This window comes from Nymphalis io, chromosome 21 (genome assembly GCF_905147045.1).
Source record: "Nymphalis io chromosome 21, ilAglIoxx1.1, whole genome shotgun sequence".
Classification (NCBI taxonomy): Eukaryota; Metazoa; Arthropoda; class Insecta; order Lepidoptera; family Nymphalidae; genus Nymphalis; species Nymphalis io.
Window position 1 is genome coordinate 1,884,973 of NC_065908.1, and position 27,237 is coordinate 1,912,209.

General features: G+C 33.1%; 1 protein-coding gene across 1 annotated transcript in view; it reads right to left on the reverse strand.

Annotated features, from left to right (window-relative positions):
• Positions 1 to 3,255: 3,255 nt before the first annotated feature.
• Positions 3,256 to 27,237, reverse strand: part of LOC126776744 (transient receptor potential protein) — a 47,508-nt gene continuing 23,526 nt past the window's right edge. The window contains exons 4-21 of the mRNA XM_050499467.1: positions 20,548 to 20,643; positions 19,799 to 19,941; positions 18,876 to 19,077; positions 18,076 to 18,249; positions 15,885 to 15,983; positions 13,566 to 13,701; positions 12,802 to 12,954; positions 12,329 to 12,474; positions 11,950 to 12,190; positions 11,575 to 11,698; positions 10,624 to 10,819; positions 9,622 to 9,786; positions 8,507 to 8,729; positions 7,937 to 8,102; positions 7,020 to 7,177; positions 6,447 to 6,638; positions 5,266 to 5,367; positions 3,256 to 5,145 (exon numbers count right to left, since the gene is read on the reverse strand). Of these exons, the coding sequence (XP_050355424.1) occupies positions 4,652 to 5,145; positions 5,266 to 5,367; positions 6,447 to 6,638; positions 7,020 to 7,177; positions 7,937 to 8,102; positions 8,507 to 8,729; positions 9,622 to 9,786; positions 10,624 to 10,819; positions 11,575 to 11,698; positions 11,950 to 12,190; positions 12,329 to 12,474; positions 12,802 to 12,954; positions 13,566 to 13,701; positions 15,885 to 15,983; positions 18,076 to 18,249; positions 18,876 to 19,077; positions 19,799 to 19,941; positions 20,548 to 20,643 (3,210 nt within the window). The 3' untranslated portion in view covers positions 3,256 to 4,651. The remainder of the gene's footprint in view (positions 5,146 to 5,265; positions 5,368 to 6,446; positions 6,639 to 7,019; positions 7,178 to 7,936; positions 8,103 to 8,506; positions 8,730 to 9,621; positions 9,787 to 10,623; positions 10,820 to 11,574; positions 11,699 to 11,949; positions 12,191 to 12,328; positions 12,475 to 12,801; positions 12,955 to 13,565; positions 13,702 to 15,884; positions 15,984 to 18,075; positions 18,250 to 18,875; positions 19,078 to 19,798; positions 19,942 to 20,547; positions 20,644 to 27,237) is intronic.

Here is a 27,237-nt window from a genome sequence, read left to right on the forward strand (position 1 = left end):
ATGGTGTAATTTTGTATTTATAATTAGTAAAATTTTAGAAACAAAAAGTTTTTCATTTCTTTAAAATTTTAAATCAGTATAATTGACTTGTATGCATGAATGTAGGGCTTATTTTAAGAACAAATTCGAAACATGACATAGAAAACGGTCGTGAAAGTGATATGCGACATTGACCACAACAATTGTAACATTTTTGTATTCTTAATACACGAACCAAAATAAATATATAGTCATAAGTAGGTAGTCAAGTTTCGGGAGCTTTTAAAATACTTTTTAAAAAGAATAAAATTTATTTAAAAATTAAATTCACTAAAACTAAAATGAATACATTTGACAGAAATGGATGCCGATCATGTAATGAATATAAAACATAAAAATTAAACAATATTAATTTTGACTAAATCAGCAAGTCCTGGAAACTCGCAGGGTGTCTGGTTCCCTGAGATTCCTTTGTTGGCAGAATCTGTGTACTGCGCAACGTAACTAGGTTGTCAACATTTTACGGGCGAGTAATGAAGTGAGTTCTTACAGAATAGCACTGCTGTTTTGTCTTTGCCTATTTAAATATAAATAATAAAATTAGCAAATTGTATATGAATTGCTTTAATTTTTTATTTTTATTATTTAATGTAGGTATTTTACTTATCTATTTGGATCTGTAATCTATATAAATAAAAAATAAAAAAAAGACGGATGAGAAGCAGCTTCAATTTCTATCTTTTAAAAGAAACAATCTATTCAACAATTCCTTAAAGTATTACAGTAAAAACTATAATCTAATAAGTTATGGCGTAAATGTGAAAGTTAGTTTGTGTGTTTGTTACGTCATAACTACTCAACCGATCAATACGAAAATTTGCACACAATTGGTCAGAAATACAGAAAAGGAAGTAGGGTCCCTAACACTGCCCCATGTGCATGTGAGTGAAACCGTTGGCGAAAATTAGTCTATTTTGAAAGTAAAAATAACATCGAATGTTACTACTTAAAGTTACTACTATGATTCTAATCATAACATAAGTCTTAGATATGATACTGATTTCCAAATTGAAATATATGATTATAAAATATATCCTAGATACATCTTAGTTCCCCTTTCTATCGAGGTTATGGACACCCAAAAGGTCCATAAGGAGTCGTAAAGTAAAATTTGAGGTGAAATTTTTCCTCAGATCATATGAAAGTGATTTTTCCTCAATGTAAAAGTACGTTCAATATGAAATTACCGCTAAGGTACTCTGAAGTTAAAATATTCCCACGAATACTAAAGGAAACCCTGAGGGCTTAGAGCTTTCATTTATCGGATCGATAATTTTGATGCTCCATCTGTTTAGCTATGATAAATCAAGTTAACACTTTTATCACAAGGTGTACCTACACACTACACTACACTGTGTACAGTAGGTGTAGGGTATGTATTGGAAACGCGTAAAAATACTTTTTTCAACGAAACAACAAGACCGTATTCTGTATTTGGCCTAATAGTTATTTTATCAATTTTTTTTATAGTATAGGTAGGAGCATATGGGCCACATGATGGTAAGTGGTCACCTACGCTCATAGATATTGGCATCGCCAATGCGCCACCAACCTTGGGAACTAAGATGTTATGTTCCTTGTGCCTGTAATTACAGTGGTTGGCTGTTGCCAAGTACTGCTGTTTTGCAGTAGAATATCTGATGAGTGGGTGGACCCTACCCAGACGAGTTTGCACAAAGCCCACCAGCATTAAAATCGAAACATGCGGTAAAAATGTCGAGGCAGATAAATTTATAAGATCTCACTTATGTAAATAAGTAAATTGTACTATTGAATTGTATACGTTAATAAACATTCGACTGATTTGTCGGGACGATAAATTTGTCGGTACGGTACCAATAAAGTTGAAAAATAAACAGATAAATATAGAACAGATATTTATTTAACTTTAATTTAAATAATTTATTCTAAACTAAAACAATTGTTTAAATATAACATTAATATGCCTTTGGAAAACTGAATTACACACTCACGATAACGTATTTAACACTATTACAATAAAATTATTTGATATAATTAACTTTATGGGATGTTTTTTAATTTTTAAGTTAGATTATAAATATTAAAAAATCAAATATTGGAAATGATGATTAAAATCAAAACAAATAATTTATTATTTTATATAAAAAGAGACCACAATCAGAAACATGAACAAAAATTAATGAACATTTTACGTTTGACTGTTTCAATAACTTTTAACAAAAATAAGGGAATCAGTTCTTAATTAATTTCAAATTTAAAATTTCAAAATTAAATTTAATAATAAATATGTAAGAAAGATCTTTAAAGAGGATTTCAATCGGACGAATAAATAACAAAAACAAAGCTTGGATTTCATATTCCATGTGATTTGCTCTGCTATATTATGATAAACCGTTCTTGATTAATATATATTTAATAAATAACACAACAGTATTCCACTTAAATACCAACATCCTCTTAAATTTTACTTCTAAAGTTCCGATAACGACTTCACTGACATTTAACGCCATTTTTTCGTAAATCCATAATCCATAACGAATATCATAGTCTGTTCAAGATCAACCGATGACATCCCGTGAATTCATTATTTGCTCCTCTTGTAGTTGGAATTCGCTATGTATATATATATATATATATATTTGTTTTACTTTTAATTTGAAATACGTCTTAATTTAAGATGAATCGAGTAAGGTTTTTTTTATGCCACATTGGTTTTAAAATTATCTAACTTAAATGTTTGACTTAATTAATAATAATAATTAAAAATGAAAAAAATATATATTGAAAATAATACGTTGATTTCATAAACGGTTTTACTTAAAACAATATAATGATTACTTAACGGTTGTTTAGATAAACACTGATTTCTCTCTTTCTTTCATTATTGATTTGACATTCGCAAGAAGAAGACAACGGTGTTTATATAACCACGTGCTAAACAATGTTTTTAAGTAAGGCTGTTAATGATACATTTTAATATAACATTATTATTCTATATTATTCTAATTATTGCTATAGGTATAATTAATTATTATCTCACTAATACGTCGGTATTTGGTCATTCCTTGTTTAATGTAAATTCGTTGAGTACTGCAGTTATTTTTCCGCGAATAAATGCTATGTTAAAAATGTGAAATATGTTTGTGTTTTTGTGAAAATTAAAGAATAAACTAACATAAAATTGTCTTCTAAAAAGGAATGAAAAACAATTATTTAATTTCTCACATTAAGATTACCTCCTCACGTTAAGTTTATTAAGAGTCGATATAACGTTAAATGGCTTAGTTTCATGAATGAATCATTTCGTAAAAAATATATAGCAAAGCAAATATACTAAGTACTATATTTGTAATAACTTTATTCCTAAAAAAACTCGATGACAAAAATCTCAAACAGACCTCGAAATATCACAAAAAAAACACCGTATTAATTGAAAACTTTGAACAAACCAATGAAACTATGTATATAAACTTAACTAAATAAAATACATATACTATATAATATAACTTTTTAATAGACTTAATTTTCTTTGTAAAATCTAACCCGCACCGCCGAACCGACTTTCTCTTTCGCGCCTCGGGCTTTGAATTGGGAGTTAGTGTGAGCTTGCGCATACACATTTTTGCTCGTACTACGTAAACGTATGTTAGTGACGCAAGTTTTATTAGGATAATGGGAAATGACCGCAATAAAAAAAAAGACGAAATCCGAAAAAAGAAAGTGATTATTTATTGAAATAATAAACTTGTAAATATTTTAGGGTAACTGTATATTATACCAATTATAGTTGTGTTGCCATACTACATGCTAAATATAAGCTTACAAAAAGTAATAATTCAAATATTTGATTAATGGTGACGTTGTTATCATGAACATCTATCGAAGCTTTTACGTATTTTATGAAATAATTTAAACGATTTCTGTTTTTGAAACAAAAAGAAAAGAAAAAAAAGTAATGAACGAACTTAGTACTTCTGGATTTTGAGATGTAATTTGCCACACTATTTCGCTTTGATAGTAACTTCCCTTCAAAAGATTTTTGGCGCGTTTAGACATGGTCTTTCGAGATGTATGTATATTTCATTTCAATTCGAGTTTCGACTCTTAATGTCAATTTGACTAATAACAATCGTAATTGGTAGATGCGTGCGACGTAATAGGCGACCAATGAGCGTTGAAGCGCGAAATTAGTTAATCCGATTTTGACCTAAATACACCTTTTTTTAAAGTTTAGAGGACAATATAATTAAGTATAATTTAGTGAGTATTTGATGAGTTAAATGCTTATACAATAATTATACCATTAAACTATTATTATATGTGTTTTGTTTATGCACGAATGAACGGATCCTAGCCTAGCATGGTATGTTATATTTGTATTTTTGTTAATAATTATATACTATTGTTTCGTTTAATTAGATTTGAATAATGCAAAAACATTAGATTGATATTCATAAAAGTGAACCATGTAAATGACAAAATGAAATCGTAGTTAAGGCACTTAGCTAACTTTAAATATACTTATTAAGAGTTACATAAGAGAAAGAAAATTAGAAAAATTCTACGTTTAAAAAATAGTAAATTTTGTAAATACATATATCACGTTATTGTGTGATTATTTTGTCATGACCTAAAGCCATCCTGAAACTATTTTACCAGTTACTTTAGATTTTCCTTTGTCAGTGACTATGCCTGGCTTGGGGGCAGCCGGCGATGGACTTAGCTTGGACGGTCCTGGACTCTCCTTGGGCTTAGGCTCTTTCTTCTTAGGTTCCTTTGGATCTTCATCCTTCTTCGGTTCTTCAACTGTAATTGTAACAGATGGAGTTTTTGATTCCTTCTGTTGATCGGATTCTAGAGTAGACGCTGATAGAATTTGCTCTGACGGTCCACTTGGGGTAGGGGAGATGGGCTTCTGCAGATTCTTATCTTCTTCTTTAGTCATGTATAAACTACTGGTTGGTGATTCTGGTTCCTCTATTTGAATGACATGGTCTTTTGATTCGGTTTTTTTCTGAGGTGTGGTTTCCTTATTGGATTTAGAAGCTGACGGTTCAGTAGGTTTAGACGCTTCTTTAGGTGGCGCCTTCGATTGTTTTAGTTCTTGGGATTTAGCTTGAGAACCTAAAATATTAATCAAATTATCATATTAACTTAAGATAATTGAAGTGAATTACTAATTTACAATATGTGTGTGGAATAAAGTTTTATTAAAAGATTTTAATAATATTTAAAGCGCGTGACCTTTATTTTCGATATCAGCCTCTACTTTTATTTTCTTTGCCTCTGAATTTTCCTCTTCTGGTTTTTCGGGTATTGGTGTTTTTCCACGGACAGGTGGACCATCTAAACAAGAGATAAAGACCATATATACAAATATTCTGAACATTTTATCTATTAATAGTGCCATTTAAACTAAATAACCGCGTAAAATCATACATAATATTTTTTGTACAAACAAAGACTAATTAAAAAAAGAAACATAACATTATACTATTCTGTTTTAAAATACTGTATGGAAAGCATTTCGAATAGAATCGAGTACAGTGCGATTATGCAAATAATGTGTTTGCATGAAAAATTTAAAACAGTTGCGCAAACATAACAGAACTGTGACGCTGTAATTTAAAATTTAATTTTGTAGATAGCTTATGTTAACTAAATCAATCCTGTGAAGAATCTCAGACTTTATTTGAATATTGAACTAATATTACATAAAATCTTAGGTTATTATCTTAAATGTTATTAATGGTGGGAAGGTATACTAAAAGCAAATCTTTTGCTCAATGTTATTTTATAAAAAGCATAGAATATTACTTAAGTTATTATATTTTTCCTTGTATATTCATGCTTAAAAAAACAAAGCTAAATAAAATACTGTTGTTTGCCGCTAGAATAACTCGGAACACGGGTACTGAGCCATTAAAATATTTTATAAATACATTGAAATAAATCGGAAATAAATTTATAAATTACATTATGACTTACAAAAATATGTATATTTTTCTTTACCTGTAGTATTCTATTTAACAAACAATTATATATATTTACCACTTCATTAAGAACAATGTATTCGTGAACATAAAATAATAACATGGGCGCGAGTATCAGCAGCTGTGTTTTCACAAGCATACGATTTTTTTGTCTTTTAGGTTTTTATTTTATTACGTAAGGTATACTTTATACAAAAGTTTTTGGTGCAGTAAGTATTAGTTACGTCTTAATATTATGCTTAATCTTCTTAAAACTGTATATTTTATATTATATAAGAAATATTTAATCAAACAGTGATGTTCCTTTCAAGTAAATTAGTACTGCAATTGATTGCGGTATTTAGTGCTAAAACTATTTTGGTTTAAATTGTAAATCTTTTCAGTCTCAAGAAGGATTCGTGTTATCAAGTTAGTACTTAATATGTATCTTACCTTTCTTTACTTCTTTAGGTCCAGCTTCTTGAGATCCAGACTCCTTAGCTTCGGCTGCTCCACCTTCAGCACCTTCTTCATCTTCTGGTTTGCTTTCCGTTTCAGTAAAGTCAGACTTGATCTTGCTTCTCATGAACTTGGCGTATGCGACTCGTGCGGTCGGTGTCACCGAAGATAGATTTGGATTGAATTCTAGAAGACAAAAAAAAATATTTATATATTCCAGAATCATGTTTACATAAATTGCACTATTTACTAGCTGCCTGTCTCGAATTCGAACGGGTCAAATAAAAATTTCACCCATATGGAAAGTCCAAACCAGATCCAATCTGAACTATGCAGGAGCCCACACAAACACATAAACAAAATACTCATCAAAATCGGTCCAGCCACTTAGAAAGAGTTCGATCACACATACACTTACAGAAGAATTTAATAATATATATATAATATAATGATAATAATCCAAAATAAAAATTTACATGTGTTAGTATTCTTTGTATATAGAATATTAGAAAAGTATATAACATTTGCGTTGATGTTGAAACAATAAATAATAATGCAAGATCTTACGCAAGAGTTTCTGAGGATCAATAGTCCTAGCTGACACGTTGTCCAAGATATGAGCTCTAAGGGATTGTCTGCTGCGCTTTGTTGCAGCTTCTGCAGTTGTACCGATGGGATCCCTTCGTATCGTACTTCTGCGCACTTGGGCGTTCCAGTCTTTCTTTCTGTAAAAATATATATATATATATTTTATAGAATAGGAAGGCGGACGAGCATATGGGCCACATGATGGTAAGTGGTCACCAATGCTCATAGACATTGGTATTGTAAGATATGTCAACAATCGATTGCATCACCAATGCGCCACCAACCTTGGTAACTAAGATTTTATGTCCCTTGTGCCTGTAATTACACTGGCTCACTCACCCTTCAAACCGGAACACAACAATAACAAGTACTGCTGTTTTGCGGTAGAATATCTGATGAGTGGGTGGTACCTACCCAGACGAGCTTGCACAAAGCTCTACCACCAGTAAATATGAAAATAAATTCGAACTAAAATTATTTATTAACATTTAGCCAGCCAGACTTCTTTCTGAAAGCATAAAGTTTTTTTGAATTGGTCTTGAATTTATTATTAAAAATGTTTACTCCTTATCTCACAACTCAATAATAACAATATATATAATTAAGATCCGTGATAGTCCAGTGGTTAGAAGACGAAATCTAAACCGATTATAACGAGGTCTAATCCAAGCGGCACTGAATTTTCATGTGCTTAATTTGTATTGATAATTAATCTCGTGTTTAGCGTGAAATGATGAAAAAACCTGCATGTAGCGGTTAATTTTATAAGTGTATCAACAAATCCGCATTGGAGCAGTGTGGTGAAGTATATATTGGCTATATATTGGAGCTTAATAGTTGAATGAATAAAGAATCAAAAAATAAAAGAGATATTTTTGACAATACTAGATACTAACTTGTCATTTTCACTTCCTCGTCTCACAATAGCTTTTGCGATCTGACTGAACACGTCCTTAGGCTTACTCTCCTTCGATATCACGTCCTTTATTATTCCTTCCACGATGCCAATATGGAAGTCCTTCAGGATCCTCCTTTCCATCACTTTCCCTTTCTTGCCCGATACTGTTTTAAGAAATGTCATGTTATGTTATTATACATATTATCTGTTATTATTCTCAAAGTAAGTTTTAGCGATTATGTGGCTTCATACTACGACGGATAGGATACCAATGGTTATTAGTGGGTAGTATTGTACTCGCCCAAGAGTCCCTTAAATCTCTCTTCGTTTTTTGTGTATGCAAGTTAGCTTAAATAAATTTTCAGCACTAAAATGTCTATTATTGGTAGTTCTATTTAGGACTTATCACGTCCTGTGTTGTGACAGTTTCCTCGTGTAATTACTGAGATAAAAAGTTACTTATATGTTTGGTTAAGGATATAATCTGTTAATATGTTTAGTTTCAATAATGTTTTTTGTGTTACGGACATAAATAGACAAACTGACTAAGAAAATATAATGACATTACTTGTAGTATCTTGAATATTGATCCTTGGTGTCTTCATTCCGTTGTTGGCTAAAATATCTATTAACTCGAAGCGTAGCGTTGATATGTCCTGCCTGATCTCCATAACGTCATCCTCTGTTACTCCCACTTCGTCTCTAGCTCGCTGTTCAGCTGTCACGTATCGTCTAACCAAGATACGCATTATTGCTTCGTGTTGTTGACGGGCCTTCTCACGTGATTTATTCTGTGAATAAAGGGTTTATAAGTTTAGAGCTTAACTTCACATTATAATCAGAAAGAAATATAAGGTTTGTTTAATATTAATGGATAATAAGTACCGAAATCGAGACAACGAGACTTACGTTGGGCAATTAGAAAGTCTATTAGTCTATTATTTTACTAACTACCGGTTATTTTCCTTTAGCATACCGAGTTAGAGATTGTACTTAATACTTATCTGCTTTGTTATTATAACTATTATCATCATGACGAATGCTATGCTAGAGAAATCAAATAGACGTACGAGTAACATATGCTCTAACTAAAATATACCTATGTATTTATGTAATTAATTCCAGTCCTGCATACTGTTCTTAAAGCTGAAAATGTACATAGATGCGCACACATACTATCACCAAGAAAACACGCTATATTTCGAACATATCCTGATAAAGGAGTGCCCTCTGCCATCCTGGAAGAGTTATCTTTGAATAGAATGCTGATAATCATACATGCAGTCTCAGTAAAATTGCAGTGACACAGAGAAAAATGAATTTACTTTCCAGGTACCTGTGACGTTGCAATCGCTCTCTTCATCCGGAAGTCCGACACTGCTCTATATAACGTTATGTAAGATCTAGATACTACGATGTTCAAGACTGAAAACTTTTTAATTCCATTTTCCTTAGCGTAAATTTCCTCGGTGAATAAGCCATAGTCGCACAAAGACGCTAATGTAAATTAATAATTAAGAGCGACTATAAAGGAAATCTGAATTCGCAAATCTAGATCAAAGTCAAAATAGAATATTGTATTGTTTTGTAGAAACAAATGTTTAAAAAATATTATATAGCTATCATAAACCATTATATTTGCGAACGATGAAATCGCATTAATACTTGTATGCTGATACTTACAATAATAGATCCTCTTTCTTTATTATGAAAAACCTTTTGTATCCAGCCGTTCACGTGTTTTGGTGTGGGGATGATATTGAACGGAGGCGGTACCGTGTCGCCGTCTTCGAAGTACGACATCCAGAGGTTGCTTCGAGCGAACTTCCATTCGACATCGGACCTTTCCTATTATATATTGAAATGTATATGTAATTATTATAAAATTAAATGTCATTCTAATTACTAAAAATATATGTACGTTTTATATGTAGTTAAAAAAAACTACTATGAATTTTACTAGAAAATTTTGGTTAGTATAGAACGTTCCAACTTATATCATAAATGCGTTTGTTTGTTAATTTGTTTGTTAAGCGTTCGAACCTTAACCACTCATCCGATTATCATGAAATTTTGCATACACGTTGTCAAAGATACGGAAAAGGATTAAGATACTTGAGATCTGTATCCTCTTCACATGCGGGCGAATCCACGGACAGTAAAGAATATAAAATATAACAGCGTTTCAAATAAGTTACGTATTAACAATTGAACTCAAAAACGTTTCTTTTAGTTTAAGGTCTTGAGTATATTATAAGTAGAGACATAGGTGACATAGGTATATAGTCGAGATGGCCTAGTGGTAAGAACGCGGAATCTTAACCGATGATCGTGAGTTCAAACCCGGGCAAGCACCACTGAATTTTCATGTGCTTAATTTGTGATTATAATTCATCTCGTGCCATACGGTGAAGGAAAACATCGTGAGGAAACCTGCATGTGTCTAATTTCACTGAAATTCTGCCACATGTGTATTCCACCAACCCGCATTGGAGCAGCGTGGTGGAATGAGCTCCATACCTTCTCCTCAAAAAAGGAGAGAAGGCCTTAGCCCAGCAGTGGGACATTCACAGGCTGCTACTGTTACATAGGTGACCAAACCATAGTTTTGTAAGCATTCTAGAAAATAGCGAATATTTATTTGTTGAACCAATTTATTAATATAAGTTGTTTTTTAAGACTTACGGATATTATCTGATAAGAGTTAGACATCATAGCAATGAGCATGTTCAGGAGCACAATGATGTTGATCACGGAGTACGAGCCGAAGGTCAGTAGCGCCCAGAATCTTGTGAAGCTCTTGATGCCAGTTAGTTCAAAGGTAGTGAGGTCGACCAAGCCGAACGATGCCCAGAAGAGTGATTGAGATGTTTCAAATAAGCTGTAGGATTAGAAGAACGTATGTAAGTAGAAATGTAAAAATAAATCACATTTTGACTGAGTTACATGGTAATAATAATATTTTACTGGTGGCAGCGCTTTCCGCAAGTTCGTCTGGGTAGTTGCCACCCATTAATCAGATATTCTACCGCAAAATAGCAGTAATTGGTATTGTTGTGCTCCGGTTTGAAGGGTGAGTGAGCCATTATAATTACAGACACAAGGGACATAACATCTTAGTTCCCAAGGTTCGTGGCGCATTGGCGATGTAAGCGATGGTTAACATTTCTTACAATGCCAATGTCTATAGGCGTTGGTGACCACTTACCATCAGGTGGCCCATATACTCGTCCGTCTACCTATACTATAAAAATATATATTGTGTGGAACATTAAGAGAGCAAAAATTGTTATAACGAGTTTTAGCTGCCTTGTTCGTGTAGTAAGGCTTAATATTGTGAGGTCTTGGATTCAAAATCCAGAGCAGACTAATAAGTTTTATTGAGTTTTTTCCCAAAAATCTTAGTTAAAATCCAGAGGTTAGACTGTCACCCGACTGTGCCAGTGAAAGAATATAGGGTATACTGTTTTTGCGCGCATTATATTGGACTACAGAGGTTATTCTGTACAGTTGGCTATCGTCCATTATGAATTAAGCTTGTGATAGATCAATAGTTTAGTGACTTGAAAATTTAGGTCTTACCTTTTTTACTCAGCCTTATATAACATTGAGAGATGGAATATTTAAACTACTTACTTTGCAAATCGTCTCCATATAGTACAAGCTCTTTCTTGAGTATCGAAGTCAGGAACACCAGATGAATGGTGATAGCACTTATGTTTCTCCAACTCAGCGTAGTACCACATCAGCTGGTTTAGACCTAGTGAAAATAAAACAAATATTATATAATTTAACAACTATATTTTCACAATATGAAGACTGGACTTAGACATAACATTAAATTAACTTATTAGTGTTTTTGTCCTGTTAAATCTTAAATATAATATGAAATAAAATTTCAGCGAAAATGGCTCGCTATAATAATAATAATCGAGTTTTTACATTATACAAATAATTTATGTTCGATTAATTCAATGTTAGTTCAGGATTCGATAAATGTCTTTTAGTTACCGCATGCAAAGGCAAATAGCACAAGCATGTAGACGAAGAAGAATTTGATGATGTCAATGATCATCCTGCCGAGAGACACTTGGAGCGGCCCAAGGTAGGGATTGATGGAGAAGATGTGGACCAGCTTGAGGAAGGAGAAGATCATGCCGGCTGCGAAGGCGCCTTCCGAGAGCAGCATCGGATCGAATGAATCCCAGCGTTCTCTTGGGTACCAAGGATCCTTGCCGCTATGGTAATCCCGCTGTGGATTAAATATAATTATATTAAACTCCATATTATTATTCCAACGTCATTGTTAATCACCATTACAAATGTGAAACTTATAAGAATTTTGACATTATAAAGTTTAAAAAAAAAACATAAATTATTTTTTATATACCTGTACAATATACCATGATGAAAAACGCAAACTTATCCAAGCTATATAAAACACGTTCGTGATAAAGTCGACTATATTCCATAAATCACTCAAATATTCCAAGAGTCCGTTTTCCCAGAGTGATCTTATTTCACCCCAGACTAAACCTGAAACAAATATTCCATTGACATTATTCAACGAGAATTTCTTTGAAGGACACAAATTATACAATATCCACAATATTAAACTGTTTTTCAATTACATGATGTTTTTATTAGTCTAAGGTTTTTGAATAAGTGAACACATATAAGAAATTGTTTGTCAAAAAACATCAAGAAATAAGAAAAAATCTGTTTGTGGGAATTTATACCCACGATTTTTTTATTGAAGCCCACCATCACCATTTTTTTAGAAAAAAACCTATTTGTTTTATAATTCCTAATTGAATTTTTAAACAACAGGAAATATTAAACATGCAAAAACTTCAAATTTACTTGCTATGAAGAGGATGACGGTGGATTCTATCAGACCAGGTAGGGAGCCTCGTTCGCGGGTTTTCCAGAACTCGACCAGCTCTTGCAACCATGATATACCAGACCATTCCAGAACTAAATATTCAGCTCTTTGGGAAGCCAGGGACAGTAACACTGAAATAAGAGTAGTAAGTTATATTTTTCAATTTTTTTATTGTTTTATAGCAAGAGACAGATTTTCCTTCTGGTTTGGCTAGATGTTATTAATACATTGCTAATGGACCCGAACGAATATTAACAATTTGTAAACTTACCCAAATTAACCGCAGCAATACTAGAACAATTTGTTAATATGCAAAATAAACAAAGGAAACATCCATAAACAAAGACGATAGAAACCATGTTTTTATAAAATTACCGAAAAGATTATTTAATAGGCACAATGTCTATTGTAATTAGTTTATATAAAGTATATTAAATATTTCAAAACTTATTGGTTCAATCATAATATTCTTCTATATTTAAAATACAAAGAAGCAAAATTAATCTAATACAGTTATAAAAAAAAACAAAACAAATAGACTTATAAATGTAATTTCTTTCAAAATCTATTCAGAAAGTAAAAAAATGTCTTGAACCGTATACATAAAGTTATTTCATATATCTAAGAATACGAATGATTTACCTTCAAATGAAAACCAGATAAGATTTATAGGTAATCGCTAGTAAAACCGTTGTGAAACTCCAAGAAAGGTTACACTATCTAAAAGAGGATCGATACTTACTTAGAAACATCATATACGAGGAGCTATGACTGATGAACTTGACGAAGGGTTTCTTCATGAACTGGCCGTATTCGGAATCCGGTGCCAACATGTATATCGTGCAGTATACGGGAAACATAGCGCCGAGTTTAGCTACCTGTTACAATTAATAACAGTAAATATTATATTTAAAATTTCACTTTTTTTTCAATAAAGCACACTAACAATAATATATATAAGAAATACTAATAATTGACTGGTACATCTTATATGTATAACCAACGTAAAGCGTTACGTAAAACAGAGATCGTATATGAAAAAATATATATATTTACATATTTTAAACTTGGTCATACATTTATACACATGTGTAATTTATATATATGTATATATATTTACAATTATATATATAAGACATAAAAATAAAATATATATAGCTTAAAGTATCTAAAGGATAAAGAATTAATAATTTTATGATAAACGTTAAATTCTTGTTTTGAGCTTACTTGCGCAAACAAGTAACACGGCACTTACTTGTATAAAAGAAGCGATTGAGCAAAATCGGGGGTCGAAAGTCTTTGTTCAAAAACTAGGTCGAAGCCATCTGACGAATTGAAGTGGTCACACTTCAAAGGGAAAAGTCGTCGCCTCGAAGCTCGAGATTCTTAGGGAAGTTCAGGACTTCTACGGTAAATTATATACATCAGTAGCGCCTCGTCCTCAACCCGACCCTAGGGATCCTAGAGCCACTTTAGCCCCCTTCACAGAAGAGTTGCCAGAAGTAAGCCAAGACGAAATCGTGATGGCTTTGGGGCAGCTTAAAAATGGAAAAGCCCCCGGGGAAGATGGAATTATGACGAAACTACTAAAGGCAGCTGGAAAACCTTTACTAGCGCAGCTCCAACGAATATTTAATTCTGTCATATTCTCGGGGAGAACTCTAAAGGCATGGAGCAAAAGTGTTGTCGTAATGTTCTTCAAAAAGGGAGACAAAATCTTTTTGAAGAACTACAGACCTATTTCCCTCTTGAGCCATGTCTATAAGCTGTTTTCTAGGGTCATCACGAATCGTCTCGCACGTAGACTTGACGAGTTTCAGCCCCCGGAACAGGTCGGATTTCGAAGAGGGTACTGAACCATAGACCCCATTCACACAGTGCGGCAGATTATACAGAAGACCGAAGAGTATAATCAGCCCCTGTGCTTAGCATTTGTGGACTATGAGAAGGCTTTTGACTCTATTGAGACCTGGTCTGTTCTGGAGTCCTTACAACGGTGCCAAATCGATTGGCGATACATCCAAGTGCTGAAAGGCCTGCATGACGCTGCTATTATGACCGTCGAAGTACAGAATCAGCAGTCTGACCCTATCCTGTTGCATCGAGGAGTGAGACAAGGGGATGTCATTTCACCGAAATTGTTCACTCATGCATTAGAGGATATGTTCAAGACGCTGCACTGGGAAGGGCGGGGCATAAACATAAACGGCGAGTACCTTTCGCACTTGAGATTCGCAGACGATATCGTCATCGTGGCAGAAACCGAGCAGGACATGCAATATATGCTGAGCAGCCTGGCTGATTCTTCTACTCGAATTGGTCTCCGGATGAACTTGGAAAAAACCAAGATAATGTTCAACGAACACGTCAGTCCGGAACCAATAGCTCTTAACGGAGTTCCTCTCGAAGTTGTTCAGGAGTATGTGTAGCTTGGGCAAACTTTGCAGTTGGGTCGAAACAACTTCAAGGGGGAAGCACGAAGAAGAGTACAGCTGGGCTGGGCAGCGTATAGAAAACTCGGTCAAGTCTTTTCGTCACGAATACCGCAATGCTTGAAGACAAAAGTCTTCAACGGGTGCGTCTTACCGGTTATGACCTACGGAGCCGAGACACTGAAAATGCGTTTGATCCACCATTTTAAGGTCGCTCAGCGAGCTATGGAGAGGGCTATGCTCGGAGTTTATCTGAAGGATTGAATCCCAAATGTGGTGATCCGACAGAGAACCAAGGTTATCGACATAGCCCAAAGGATTAGTAAGCTGAAGTGGCAGTGGGCTGGACACATATGTCGCAGAACCGACAACCGTTGGAGTAGACGCGTTCTGGAGTGGAGACCACGCCTTGGAAAACGTAGCGTAGGACGCCCTCCAGCTAGGTGGAGTGACGATATACGCAAGGTGGCTGACAGCGGTTGGAGATTAAGAGCTGAAAATCGAGCTCAGTGGCGTGCCATTGGAGAGACCTATGTACAGTAGTGGACGCGAAAAGGGTGATGATGATGATGATGATGAAACTTGTTTGCGTAAATAAGTCTATATATGTAGCTGTGCAACTAACAAACCTGTACACATTGTCCTACAATGCTCTTTCTTTTGAATCCTGGCAAGCCTTCGTACCAAATGGTTCCCAATAATTGTTGTACATTCGGATGTGCTACGAACTGTAATAAATAATAATGAAAATTGTATAAAATGCTTTAAACAAAATAGAAGTATTTTTTTGATTTCATCTGATGTTTTTTTTATAATATCCTGGGACATAATTCCCACACAGCCATCTTATCCCAAGCTAAACAGAGCTTGTACTATGGAAACCAGACAACTGATATACTATATATACTACTTTTCTTTTTTAAATGCATACTTATATAGATAATTACACCCAGACTCAGGACAAACAGACTTGTTCATGCACACAAATGTCTGTCCTGGGTGGGAATCGAACCCACTACCTTCGGCATGAAAGGCAAGTATAATACATAATATATAACAACCACGCCGGGTTTCGAGTTGTATTAATAAGCTACCAATTTCCCGATATAAAAATATTTCCGTCGATAAATTCTTAGGACATATATAATACATCAATGACAAAAATAATAAGATCTACATATATTCGGTTCGTTTCAATAACGTCGTTTCGTTTGTAAAATAAAAAATATTAGTATTTGGTTCTAGACATAGATATAAGTCTCTCGTTTCGTTACAAATAACATTACAATAAAACAAAAATATCTAAACAAGTTAATATGCAATGATAGCTCTACAAGGGTTCATGAATCCTTAGTTTACTAAATGAGATTACGCTTCGCGGCTGTTTTTCTAACCTCGTGGCTTATTTTTAATCTAGGTCATATATAATTTTAGGTTAGAATTTACAATCTAAATAAAAAATAACAGCCCATCGTTATAAGCTGTAATGGCTGATATTAAGAGAGGGTGGAGTTACGTTGCTAATTCAGAATAATAGAACATTCTAGAAAAATATGTATTTGGATGTAATTATGGACCAGATTTTAATATGGATTTTAGCAATTATCGTCGAAATTCGAGTTAACCATATTGGAATACCAAAATCATTTCAGATATATATCAGATAATTTACTGAAATATTTTATTGCCCACCACTTACCACCCAACACGAGTTATACACGAGATAAAGTTAATTTTGAATCTAGAATGACAACTGTTGAATTAAAATTTAAATATAAAAGCGTATATGCTGAACTGAAATATAGAAACTTTGTATTTCACAAATGTGAAGTAACAGTTGAGAATAGTCATTTATTTGAATACAAAAGCTCTCTAGCGTAACAAGACTATATGTATGTCCTATTTATGATATAAAACGTATACTGTATATATAGAAATATCAATTTAGATATATTCACTTAGCGCTTAGCGTCTGGATACCACCTACTTATACATATCAAAACTTCTTATCAAATGTCTATTGTCAAAGTAATATTTAATATTATTGTGTTTCGGTGTGAAGGAAGCCAACTACAAGCTCAAGGGACACAAAACCTTAGTTCTCGAAGTTGGTGGCGTACTGACTATATAAGGGATAGTTAATATTTCTTATAGGCCCATTTGTCAGTCTGCCTACATGATTCAAATAAAAAAAAAATTAAGAGATAATTGAATAGTTATGGTTAAAATTTCTTTAACTATCCTAAAATTTTCAGTATTATTATGTTTTAAATCTTTTTTTACCGCTGCTGTTTTCTGTTTTTTTTTTCCAATACTGTAATTGTATAAATATAGAATCACGTAAAATTGTTATTTAACATATGAAATAAGAAAAGGGTTTATCCTATAAAAATATATAGGAATAACAACAGAGAAGACGTTGTTTTGATAATAAAAATGTTTTCTTAAAAGTAAAAAAATTAATTCATCGTTTATTTTTGATCGTACTTATTAAGAGAACTAATTCGAAACTCATCGTACAACATATTCACGAAAAAAAAGTTATATATGCGACTTTACAATAACAATTGTAACACATATGGTACTGGTTATACGCACTAAAATAGCGTATCACCATAAGTCGGTTTTCACCATTACACGAGTGAGATACGAAGTATACATTATAAGTGTTCTGTTCTGCACTATAAGTCATCTAATGTATTTATTTAATTATGGCGTGTATAAATATTATGTGTAATTTTGATTCTAATTTACTATTGTTCTAATTTTAAATAACAATAAAATTCGGAGTGTATAATATAAATATTTGGGTAAAAATACCATTTTCTGCTTGTATTTGATAGCCAGCTTCAGTCTACCAAGCGTTTGTCTTTCACCGGGTTCCCAGCTGTCAAAGTCCCAGGGGTTGTAGTTCAGCATGATTTCAAGCTCCTGAGATGTTCTCGTGTGATCCAAAAGAGAAGTGGCGAATTCTTGGCATTGCTGACGAAGAGTCTATAAAAAAAGGAGAGATTGTATTAATCCGTTTGAATATTGTAATATTCTTATAAGCAGACAAGCAATAAAATTGCTGCTTTTAGTAATATAATCTTGGATTTTATTTCCGGATTTATCTCGTATTGGTAAAATAGTTCATTTAACAGGATGGAAATAATAACGACTATCGTTAACATTACGATATTCGTGTTATGGCAGACCCAGATTTCTTTATGAATATGAAGCAGTTTTTAAAAATATTTTATGTATCGTATTATTATTATTCGTAATATTCGATAGTGCTTACGCTATATGTTTATAATTATGTAATTGAATTCGTAATATAAAGCTATATTTTTGGGTGATTAACTTTTGGAGATTAAGTACATTATATTATGTCATTTCTTTAAAATTCGATTGAAGTAGTAAAGCCTAATTGGGGCAAACTAAAAAAAAAATAGAACAATTACAGACAATAGGAAATACTAATGTTATACAAGTTATTCGTCATGACCAGGGATTCTTATCATAGAGCAATAGCTGGCTGTTTTGAGCACTACTCTAGTATCTGGGTATAATTAGGTTATGAATGAGGTTGAATTTTTGTTATGTTATGAATATTTATAATTATGAACGAAGATTACCTTATATTCTATTCTAAATTCAGTTTCCATGCGGCTTAGTCTGCCCAGTTCCCAAGATAGTTCGAAGGCGGTGAGCAGAGGGTCGGCGGACGAGAGGGCGATGAGGGACGGAGAACTCAATGCACGGTACGCGTTGATGCGAGCTTGGGAATGTCTTAATGAGTCCTCGAGAGATGATTTCACGCATTCGTCACATCCACACCTGGTATTGTTAAAGGTGCGTAATTTTTAGATATTAATAATAAAACTTAGTATTAAGACATTTACAATTCAGTATCAATTTCAAGAACTTTATCCTCAATACGACAGAGTAATTCACATGAGAATTTATAGCTATAATAATAGTTGTTCAGCAAAACATTTGACATTTTTAAGAATATAGTTTTTTATGTTAAAGTTTATTTGCTATATGACCGTTGATTCATAAAAGCGGTTTACTGGCTAGATCAGCTCAAGGCTTAGTGGGCCACAATTATAAGTGACTAAAAAAAATCAATTTTTTTTTTTTTTTTTTCATAATAAATCTAATAAGATTGTGAATTGACAAAAACTATAAATAATAAATAAATAAATATGTATTTTAACTTGAATATGTTTTCCCAGTGACGTAGTTTTTTCGTTGATATCCACAAAGGCAGTATAAAATCTATCCATATTACATATATACAAAATTAATCCTACAAATTGATTAAAGTTCTAAATAAAAAAAAAAAACTTATATAAGAAATAAACTATCGACATAAAAATTTCATTAAAGAACATAGAGATTTTAAGCGTGTAGACTAATAGATAGATCTTCTTCACATCTGCGTTGTAAAAAATATCTTCACAAAAAATACCATAACGTTTCACTCTACACTATTGGCTACATATATTTTTATGTATTTCTATTTATGTTATAAGCTACGAAGGCCTGTACCTACTTGACGTCGTGGGGCACGGGTAGAGTGGCGCCTCTGTCCAACAGCAATTTCAATATTTCATAGTGATTACGGTGAGCTGCTAAGATCAGAGGGGTTATATCCGACGTGAATGTTGCCGCTGACGCGTCTACGGATTCCCAGCTCTGCGACAAATGTATTTTTTGTAGTATTGTTAGACGAACGAGCATATGGGCCACCTGGTGGTAAGTGGTCACCAACACCCATAGACATTGGCATTTTAAGAAATGTTAACCATCGCTTACATCGCCAATGCGCCATCAACCTTGGGAATTAAGATATTATGTCTGTAATAACACCGGCTCACTCACCCTTCAAACCGGAACACAACATTACCAAGTACTGCTGTTTTGCGGTGAAATGGGTGGTAACTACCCAGACTAGCTTGCACAAAGCCACCAGTGACATTATTTTGTATAAAAATAAATACAACTATTTCAAGTCAAGATTTAAAATTGACTACGTTTAAACTTTACTTTTAAAAAGCCTTTAGTATTATTTAACGTTACATACAAAATCACTTTTTACTTATAATCTAGTATTAACGAGTATAATTTTATAATACCGTTTATTTTTATCAAGACATATAAAGTAGCGTAATACATAAAAGTATTAATTGTTCAAAATAAATAAATAAATTGGACCTTACATATCAACATATCAAATTAAATAAAACTTAATTCCGATGCATATTATATGTGTATCTGTCAGGGTAATATGACGAAACTCACATAAGGCTCGCCGGGTACATGGTGTTCCTCTTCCCACTGCAGTAGCAATTCCACAGCCTCCACGTACTCCTCTTTGATAGCATGCAGTAATGCATCCTGAAATCAAAAGATTTTGAAGTTTTTCTTTCAATACGAAACAATGAAACTTAATAATTTAATTTAGGTTAATATTTTAAAGATTTCTGGACCTAAACGCTTATAGCCATTTTAAAATTAATTAGCTGTTTTAATTATATATTAATATTATTTTATTTATTATTACAGCACCACCAACCTCATATCCTATCAGTTATTACTAACACCGTTGGTTGCCTGGAAGAGATCGCTATGTAGCGATAAGGTCGCCATAATTGTACTTTTATTTAGGCTGTATCTATGTTTTGTATTTTTCTCTTTGTGGTGTACAATAAAAAGTATAAACTGTTGCGTCAAGTGTACTGTCCCAGAGAGTGTTAATATGTGTATGCTAAAATAGTTCATAATGGATGAGTATTTTCAAAATTCCTAAATTCGAATATCTGATGCTACTAAATCAAAAAGCCTTTTCGATGTCTATCCGAGATGGTGTATTGACTAGAACACGTGAATCTTAACAGAAGATTGACGGTTCAAATAAGATTTCACGTGCGTAATTTGTGTTTATAAATGATTTCGTGCTCAGTGAAATAAACATTTAAGTATACACCACATATGTATCCAGCCACATTGTAACAGCGTTTTTTGTATTAGCTAGACGGACGGGCAATTGGGCCACCTGCTGGTAACTGGTCACCATTGCCCATAGACATTGGCGTTGTACGAATTATCAACCATTCCGTATATCGTTAACGCGATAACCTTGGGAATTAAGATGTTATGTCCCTTGTGCCTGTTGTTTCACTTAATTCACACTTTAAATTGTAACATAACCAATCATGTGCCGCAAAACAATATTTAATATTGTTATTGAATATCTAATGACTAATGACGTATGTTATTTGAAATCTCGTGTCACGTCAAATGAAACGAAAATTAAAATTGAATAATATATTCTCACTATGGGACTAATAAGTTCGATGTTAAATTATGTATGCGCATGTATTAAGGATGGTAGTTTTCTGAATACCCTTTATTAAGGGCTTTCATTTTGTGAAGCATGTTGCCTTAATTTATTTTATAATTGAATGTTATTGAAAATATTTTATGGCCCGTTGAGTAATTTTAGTCGAAGTGATTCTAACGAACTCCTTATTTATTAGAAAAATATTAAGTGCAATTAGTTTTGTTATGAAATAAACAAATAAATAAGGTTAATGAGTAAACGGTTAAAATATAGATTGCTTTTAATTTCAATTAAATTAAACTATAAAAAGTCCGATAGCTAAGATTCTTAAGTGGTTTTAATTTGTTTACTAATTGGTATTGGAATTTACTAACTTCTTACTATTATAATAAAAAAAATGAAATGCAAAAAATATATGAAATAAATATAAATTTTGTTTAGACAGAAAATTCAATTAGTATTGATTTTCATAGAACCAAAATATTTTCTTATAATATTTTATCATAAATGTTAAAGCGTAATTAACCCAATTTCATTTTAAATCCCCTAAAAATCTAATGCCAGTGACAGCTTGTTCTGCACACTACTAATCCTATTAACGTCGGAATTTCCAATTTCTAGTTGCAGCGTTCTGTGTGTGGGTTTGTATGTCAGATGGTCAAACAGAAATGTAAAGTCATAATAACCGTGCTACAGAAATACGTAGACGTTGTTTAATTTTAGAAAAATGAAATATATATATATTAAAGGCGAACGTGTGACCGCCTTAGTGGTGATTGGTCTTGATCGCCTATTAGACATCGGTGCTGTTAGAAATATTAGCCAATGTATCACTAATCCTGGGAACTAAGATATTAATATCCGTTATGCCTATAGTTATACTGGCTAACTCAACTGGTGGTAGGATATCTGATGAGTAGGTGGTACCTACCGAGATGGGTATGCACAAAACCCTACTACCAAATAAAAAAGTAAATTTTTCAAATTTCAACGAAATTGCTGAATTATAAAAATAAACTGGTACAAGACACATAGTTGAGTGGTTTATACTTTTTATGGTGACATTAATAGTAACAGCCTGTTAATGCCCACTGCTGGGCTAAGGCCTCGTCTCCCTTTTGAGGAGAAGGTTTGGAGCTTATTCCACTACGCTGCTCCAATACCGGTTGGTAGAATAAACATGTGGCAGAATTTCAATGAAATTAGACACATGCAGGTTTATTCAAGATGTTTTCTTTCACCGTCAAGCACGAGATTAATTATAATCACAAATTAAGCACATGAAAATTCAATGGTGCTTGCGAGGGTTTGAACCCACGATCATAGACAGCTCAGTGACAGTAATAGTAGATGAAATAGTCCATTAGCTCTGGCCCAATAGATCGACTGTCTTCTATAAATAAATAAAATAAAAAACAGACGCGCTCCAATGTAAACGCATAGACAATGTCTTTCGTAATAAAGATTACACTTCGATTATAAGGATAGCATTGAGGAGTAACTGTAAAATGTCTGTTAGCCTAATTAAAAGCTTTTGTCGTTAACCACAGGCAAAGCCGAAAATTATTAATTATTTAAAAATTAAATAATGCTAGAGTAAAATATTTTCATTACATATATATTTCTTCCGTATGTATGACACTGATTTCCTCAATTGCTGGACCAATTTTGAGTGTGTGTTACAGGATGGTTTAGATTGAATCCAGTGACGCCCGGGGCTTAAAAGATAGGGTGTAACTCTGGGGCCGAGGATCCTTGAGGTGGGGGCCTCGCGTGTCCTATTTCAGATGGCCCCGAGGAGGACGGCAGCCGGGATGGCCTCGCGCTGCCGTACGCAACCCGGTTCCACCCTCTTGGGACCCGGGTACCTTTCTGAAGGTTTTCACTGAGAGAAAAAAATATTGCGGATCCGGTGACGTTTGGTTCCAGGATTTTTAACAAAAATAAAGTAATACAATTACATATAAGACCTAGAATGAAGTCGGGACAGCAAGCACATACATACATTTTTTGAGCCAAAGTAATTAAAACTTACAATATATATATAATGCTTCCATAATTAATTTTCGGTATTTGGCTAACATTATACCACCGCTGATTTTCTCCGGTATTTTTCTTTCCCGTACCCGTGGTAGTTTTTACTTTGATCATAAATATTTAAGTGTAATGCTTCTATTATAATATATTTTTATTTATTGTATTATACAAGGGCATAAAATTCACTTGTCACATTAGTAGTCTGAATTCAAAGCGAGCGAACATAGAAGCAAAGTTACTTATATAATAATATTAAATGCTAAACGCCCTCAATGTCCTCTGGCATAAATATTATGTATATTGGTTTAGTAATTTTTCAGTCAGGCATAAATAAAACCGAGACGAGCCGAGATACTCGAGTGAAAAAAAATGCGTGAATCTTAACCGATGATAATTTGTGATTATAATTTATCTCGTACTTGACGGTGAAGGAAAACATCGGGAGGATATCTGCATGTATCTAATTTCACTGAAATTCTGCCACATATGTATTCCACCAACCCGCATTGGAGCAGCGTGGTGGAATAAACTCCAAAAACTTCTCCTCAAAAAGGGAGAGGAGGCCTTAGCCCAGCAGTGGCATTCATAGGCTCTTACTGTATAAAAAAATCATCTCATTCATTCTTATTTTAATTTTGAAAAAGAACAAATGTTTTCTTTTTAAAATATGTGCCGGTAACCGAAATTAAAGATACTTTATTTTAACTTTCTCGTACTAGGATTATATTTTTAACTTTGGCCTATACACGTCGAACATCTACTCGTACTTTGAATGTCAAACAAATGGCACAGCCCGTGTCATTCCAATGATTTGTACACCAATATCCTGCGTATCAATAGCGATACCGACTACAATGTATTTGTATTGACGGTTAGACGAAGCGGCTATTTTCAATTTTCGAACTAATCCAAACCGCCATTTTGTTGGTGGACAGAATGGTAAGGTAATTAATTAATTATCAACGCGAATTGTTGAATGTGTTCAACTGTTTTAGATATTTGGTTTTTTAACAGTAATTGAGTGAGTAATTTGCATCAATTTGGTATTTGGTGTTCTATTTTTAAAAATATCAATTCGAGGTTTTTATAAAATCCGTTTCAGTCGTGGATGCTAAATATATTTATATATATTTATAAAATTAAATGAGCTATGACGTGAAAGGTGATAGACCTTTTTGGACATTATAATGCTATTAAAGAGGGTCCAGTGGCTAGGACAGTGAATTAACCGAAGGTTGCCGTCTTGGAACCAGGCAAGCATCAATGAACGCTTAATTTGTATTCATAATTCATCTCGCGCTTGGCGGTGAAAGAAAACATCGTGAGGCAACCTGCATATCGGATGTCTTTCACAACCTCGTCCTCAAAAAAAGAGAGGCTGCTTTAATTCAATAGTGGCATATTAGTAGTCTGTTATTACAATTTATTAATACCAAGAAATAAACTATACTAATAATATTTTTGATAACTTCATTTAATACAAATAAAATATTACTATTACTAGTATTTTAATATTCGTTAATAAATGTTCGTTGTAATATAGTTTGTGTATATCGCTCTGTTTTTGATTGATGGTTTTTTTATTAATGTCTGGCATCCATGGCTTCTTCCCAGTATGTTTGTCTTATTATAACTAAAATAATATATAACCTATATTACATTCGAATAAAGTAGCTTTCCAATTATGAAAGAATTATTAAAATATGTTCATTAGTTGAGTTAATCGATTACAAAAGACAAAATTTTCCTCATATTAGCACAGACAAAATAAAACGTATATTTGATATTTTTTATCTGTGCGGTATATTATTAGCTCTTCGCTTTATATTAAAAAAAGTGTTTTTCAGTTTCAAGATAAAATATTAAAAAAAAATCTTGACGCATACCCTGTGTTATGAGTTAAAACGGTTACTGTGACCCCGCTCTCACTAATACAATTACAGGCAAGCTCTAGGCTCTAATAAAACCTCTTTATAGGAAGCTGGCAAGCTATCTGGATTGTCTCATTTCATACTGGATGGAGTTAGAAGATAATACTTTTATTGGTAACATGATTACTGCAGTTCTTAGCGATCTCAAGGTTTATTGTGGCAGCTGTACAATTATGCTTCTTGATATTATAAACAGTTTTGTTCACACAATAATGAAATAATCACATAATTTTTTTTTTTTGCATTAGAAATATGTTCGTTATTTATAATGTAGGCGAGAGCGACATATTTTTATATAATATAGTATTATAGTCATATCTTACAATGCCTACAATAACTTGTAGGTTTGTTGCGACTATTTATATACTGAAAAAACAAAAACATATCACGTATCAAATAAATATACTTTTACTTATATATAAATGCATAAATGAGTTTATTAATTTGTTACGCTCCTCAACTATTCATCATGAAATTTGGTAAATAAGTTGTAAGTGTTACAGTAAAAGACGTAATATCTGCATCACCACACGCGGGCGAAGCCGCGGGCGGTATCTAGTATGTCCATGGATTGTGAAATGTCTCCATATTTCGCGCCGAGTATCGAATTAAGGATGCATGGATGCTTTAATGCCTTACCAAGTTACGAGACGTTACAGCAAAAAATATAATTATTTATAATATCGTGATAATTCCGATAGAAAATATTAAATATTAAACTTCAACTGGCATACAACTGGAAGAAGACTAACTAAAATTGCAATCCTAAAATTTTTATTGAGATGCTGTCTGCAAATGAAAATACGCAGGTATATCAGACTACCAAACTCTAACTAATAGAAAAATACACCAAAGACACCGATAAAATGTCTGTGGTAAGTGGTCACCACCGTCCATAGACATTAGATGACGTAAGAAATGTTAACCATAACCTTGGGTGTTAGATGTTCTGTCTCTTATGCCTGTAGTTACACTGGCTCGTTCACCCTTACAGCCGAAACACAACAACACGTAGCTCACGCGAACAGCAACACGATAGTGATGAGTGATGATACCTACCCAGCCGGAACCAAAGACCTACCACAAAGTCATCTCTTGTCCTGCATGAAACCTGGATACGTCAAATAAAATTCAATATTATGTGTTTACACTGAATCCCAGAAGCGCGATAAGTTCAAAACCAACCTCCAAACCACCTCAATAGGAGAGAAGGTTACTTTTATTTAATTACAATTGCTCACTCACTCTTTACATAATATAACAATACAATGTGTATCTTCATATTCTCTTCAGATTGTAATAATATATTTGCCATAACTTTGCACTTTAAAAATAGAATAAGTTTTTTTTTTTAATATGACGCATTCTAGTGACGTATATTGATCACTAATATTATAGAATTACTTTTCATCAAGTAAATGTTTTGTAGTTTATTAGAAAATGGAGAGACATTAGTAAATTTAGTTGATATTATAACTTATATACATATAATATTGGGCCTTGGTTAAAGTAATTTGTTGGGAGTAGGTACTTAGGTGATTTGTCTGTAATGGCTTCAAATCGTGCAGATTAGAAATATTTCCTCCTGAACGATGACTACGGCGAATCTCAAGTGATTTTAGCCAACTGTGAAGGCAAAATTATGATGCAAAAGTGTGTGCGCAATCATATGCACTTTCA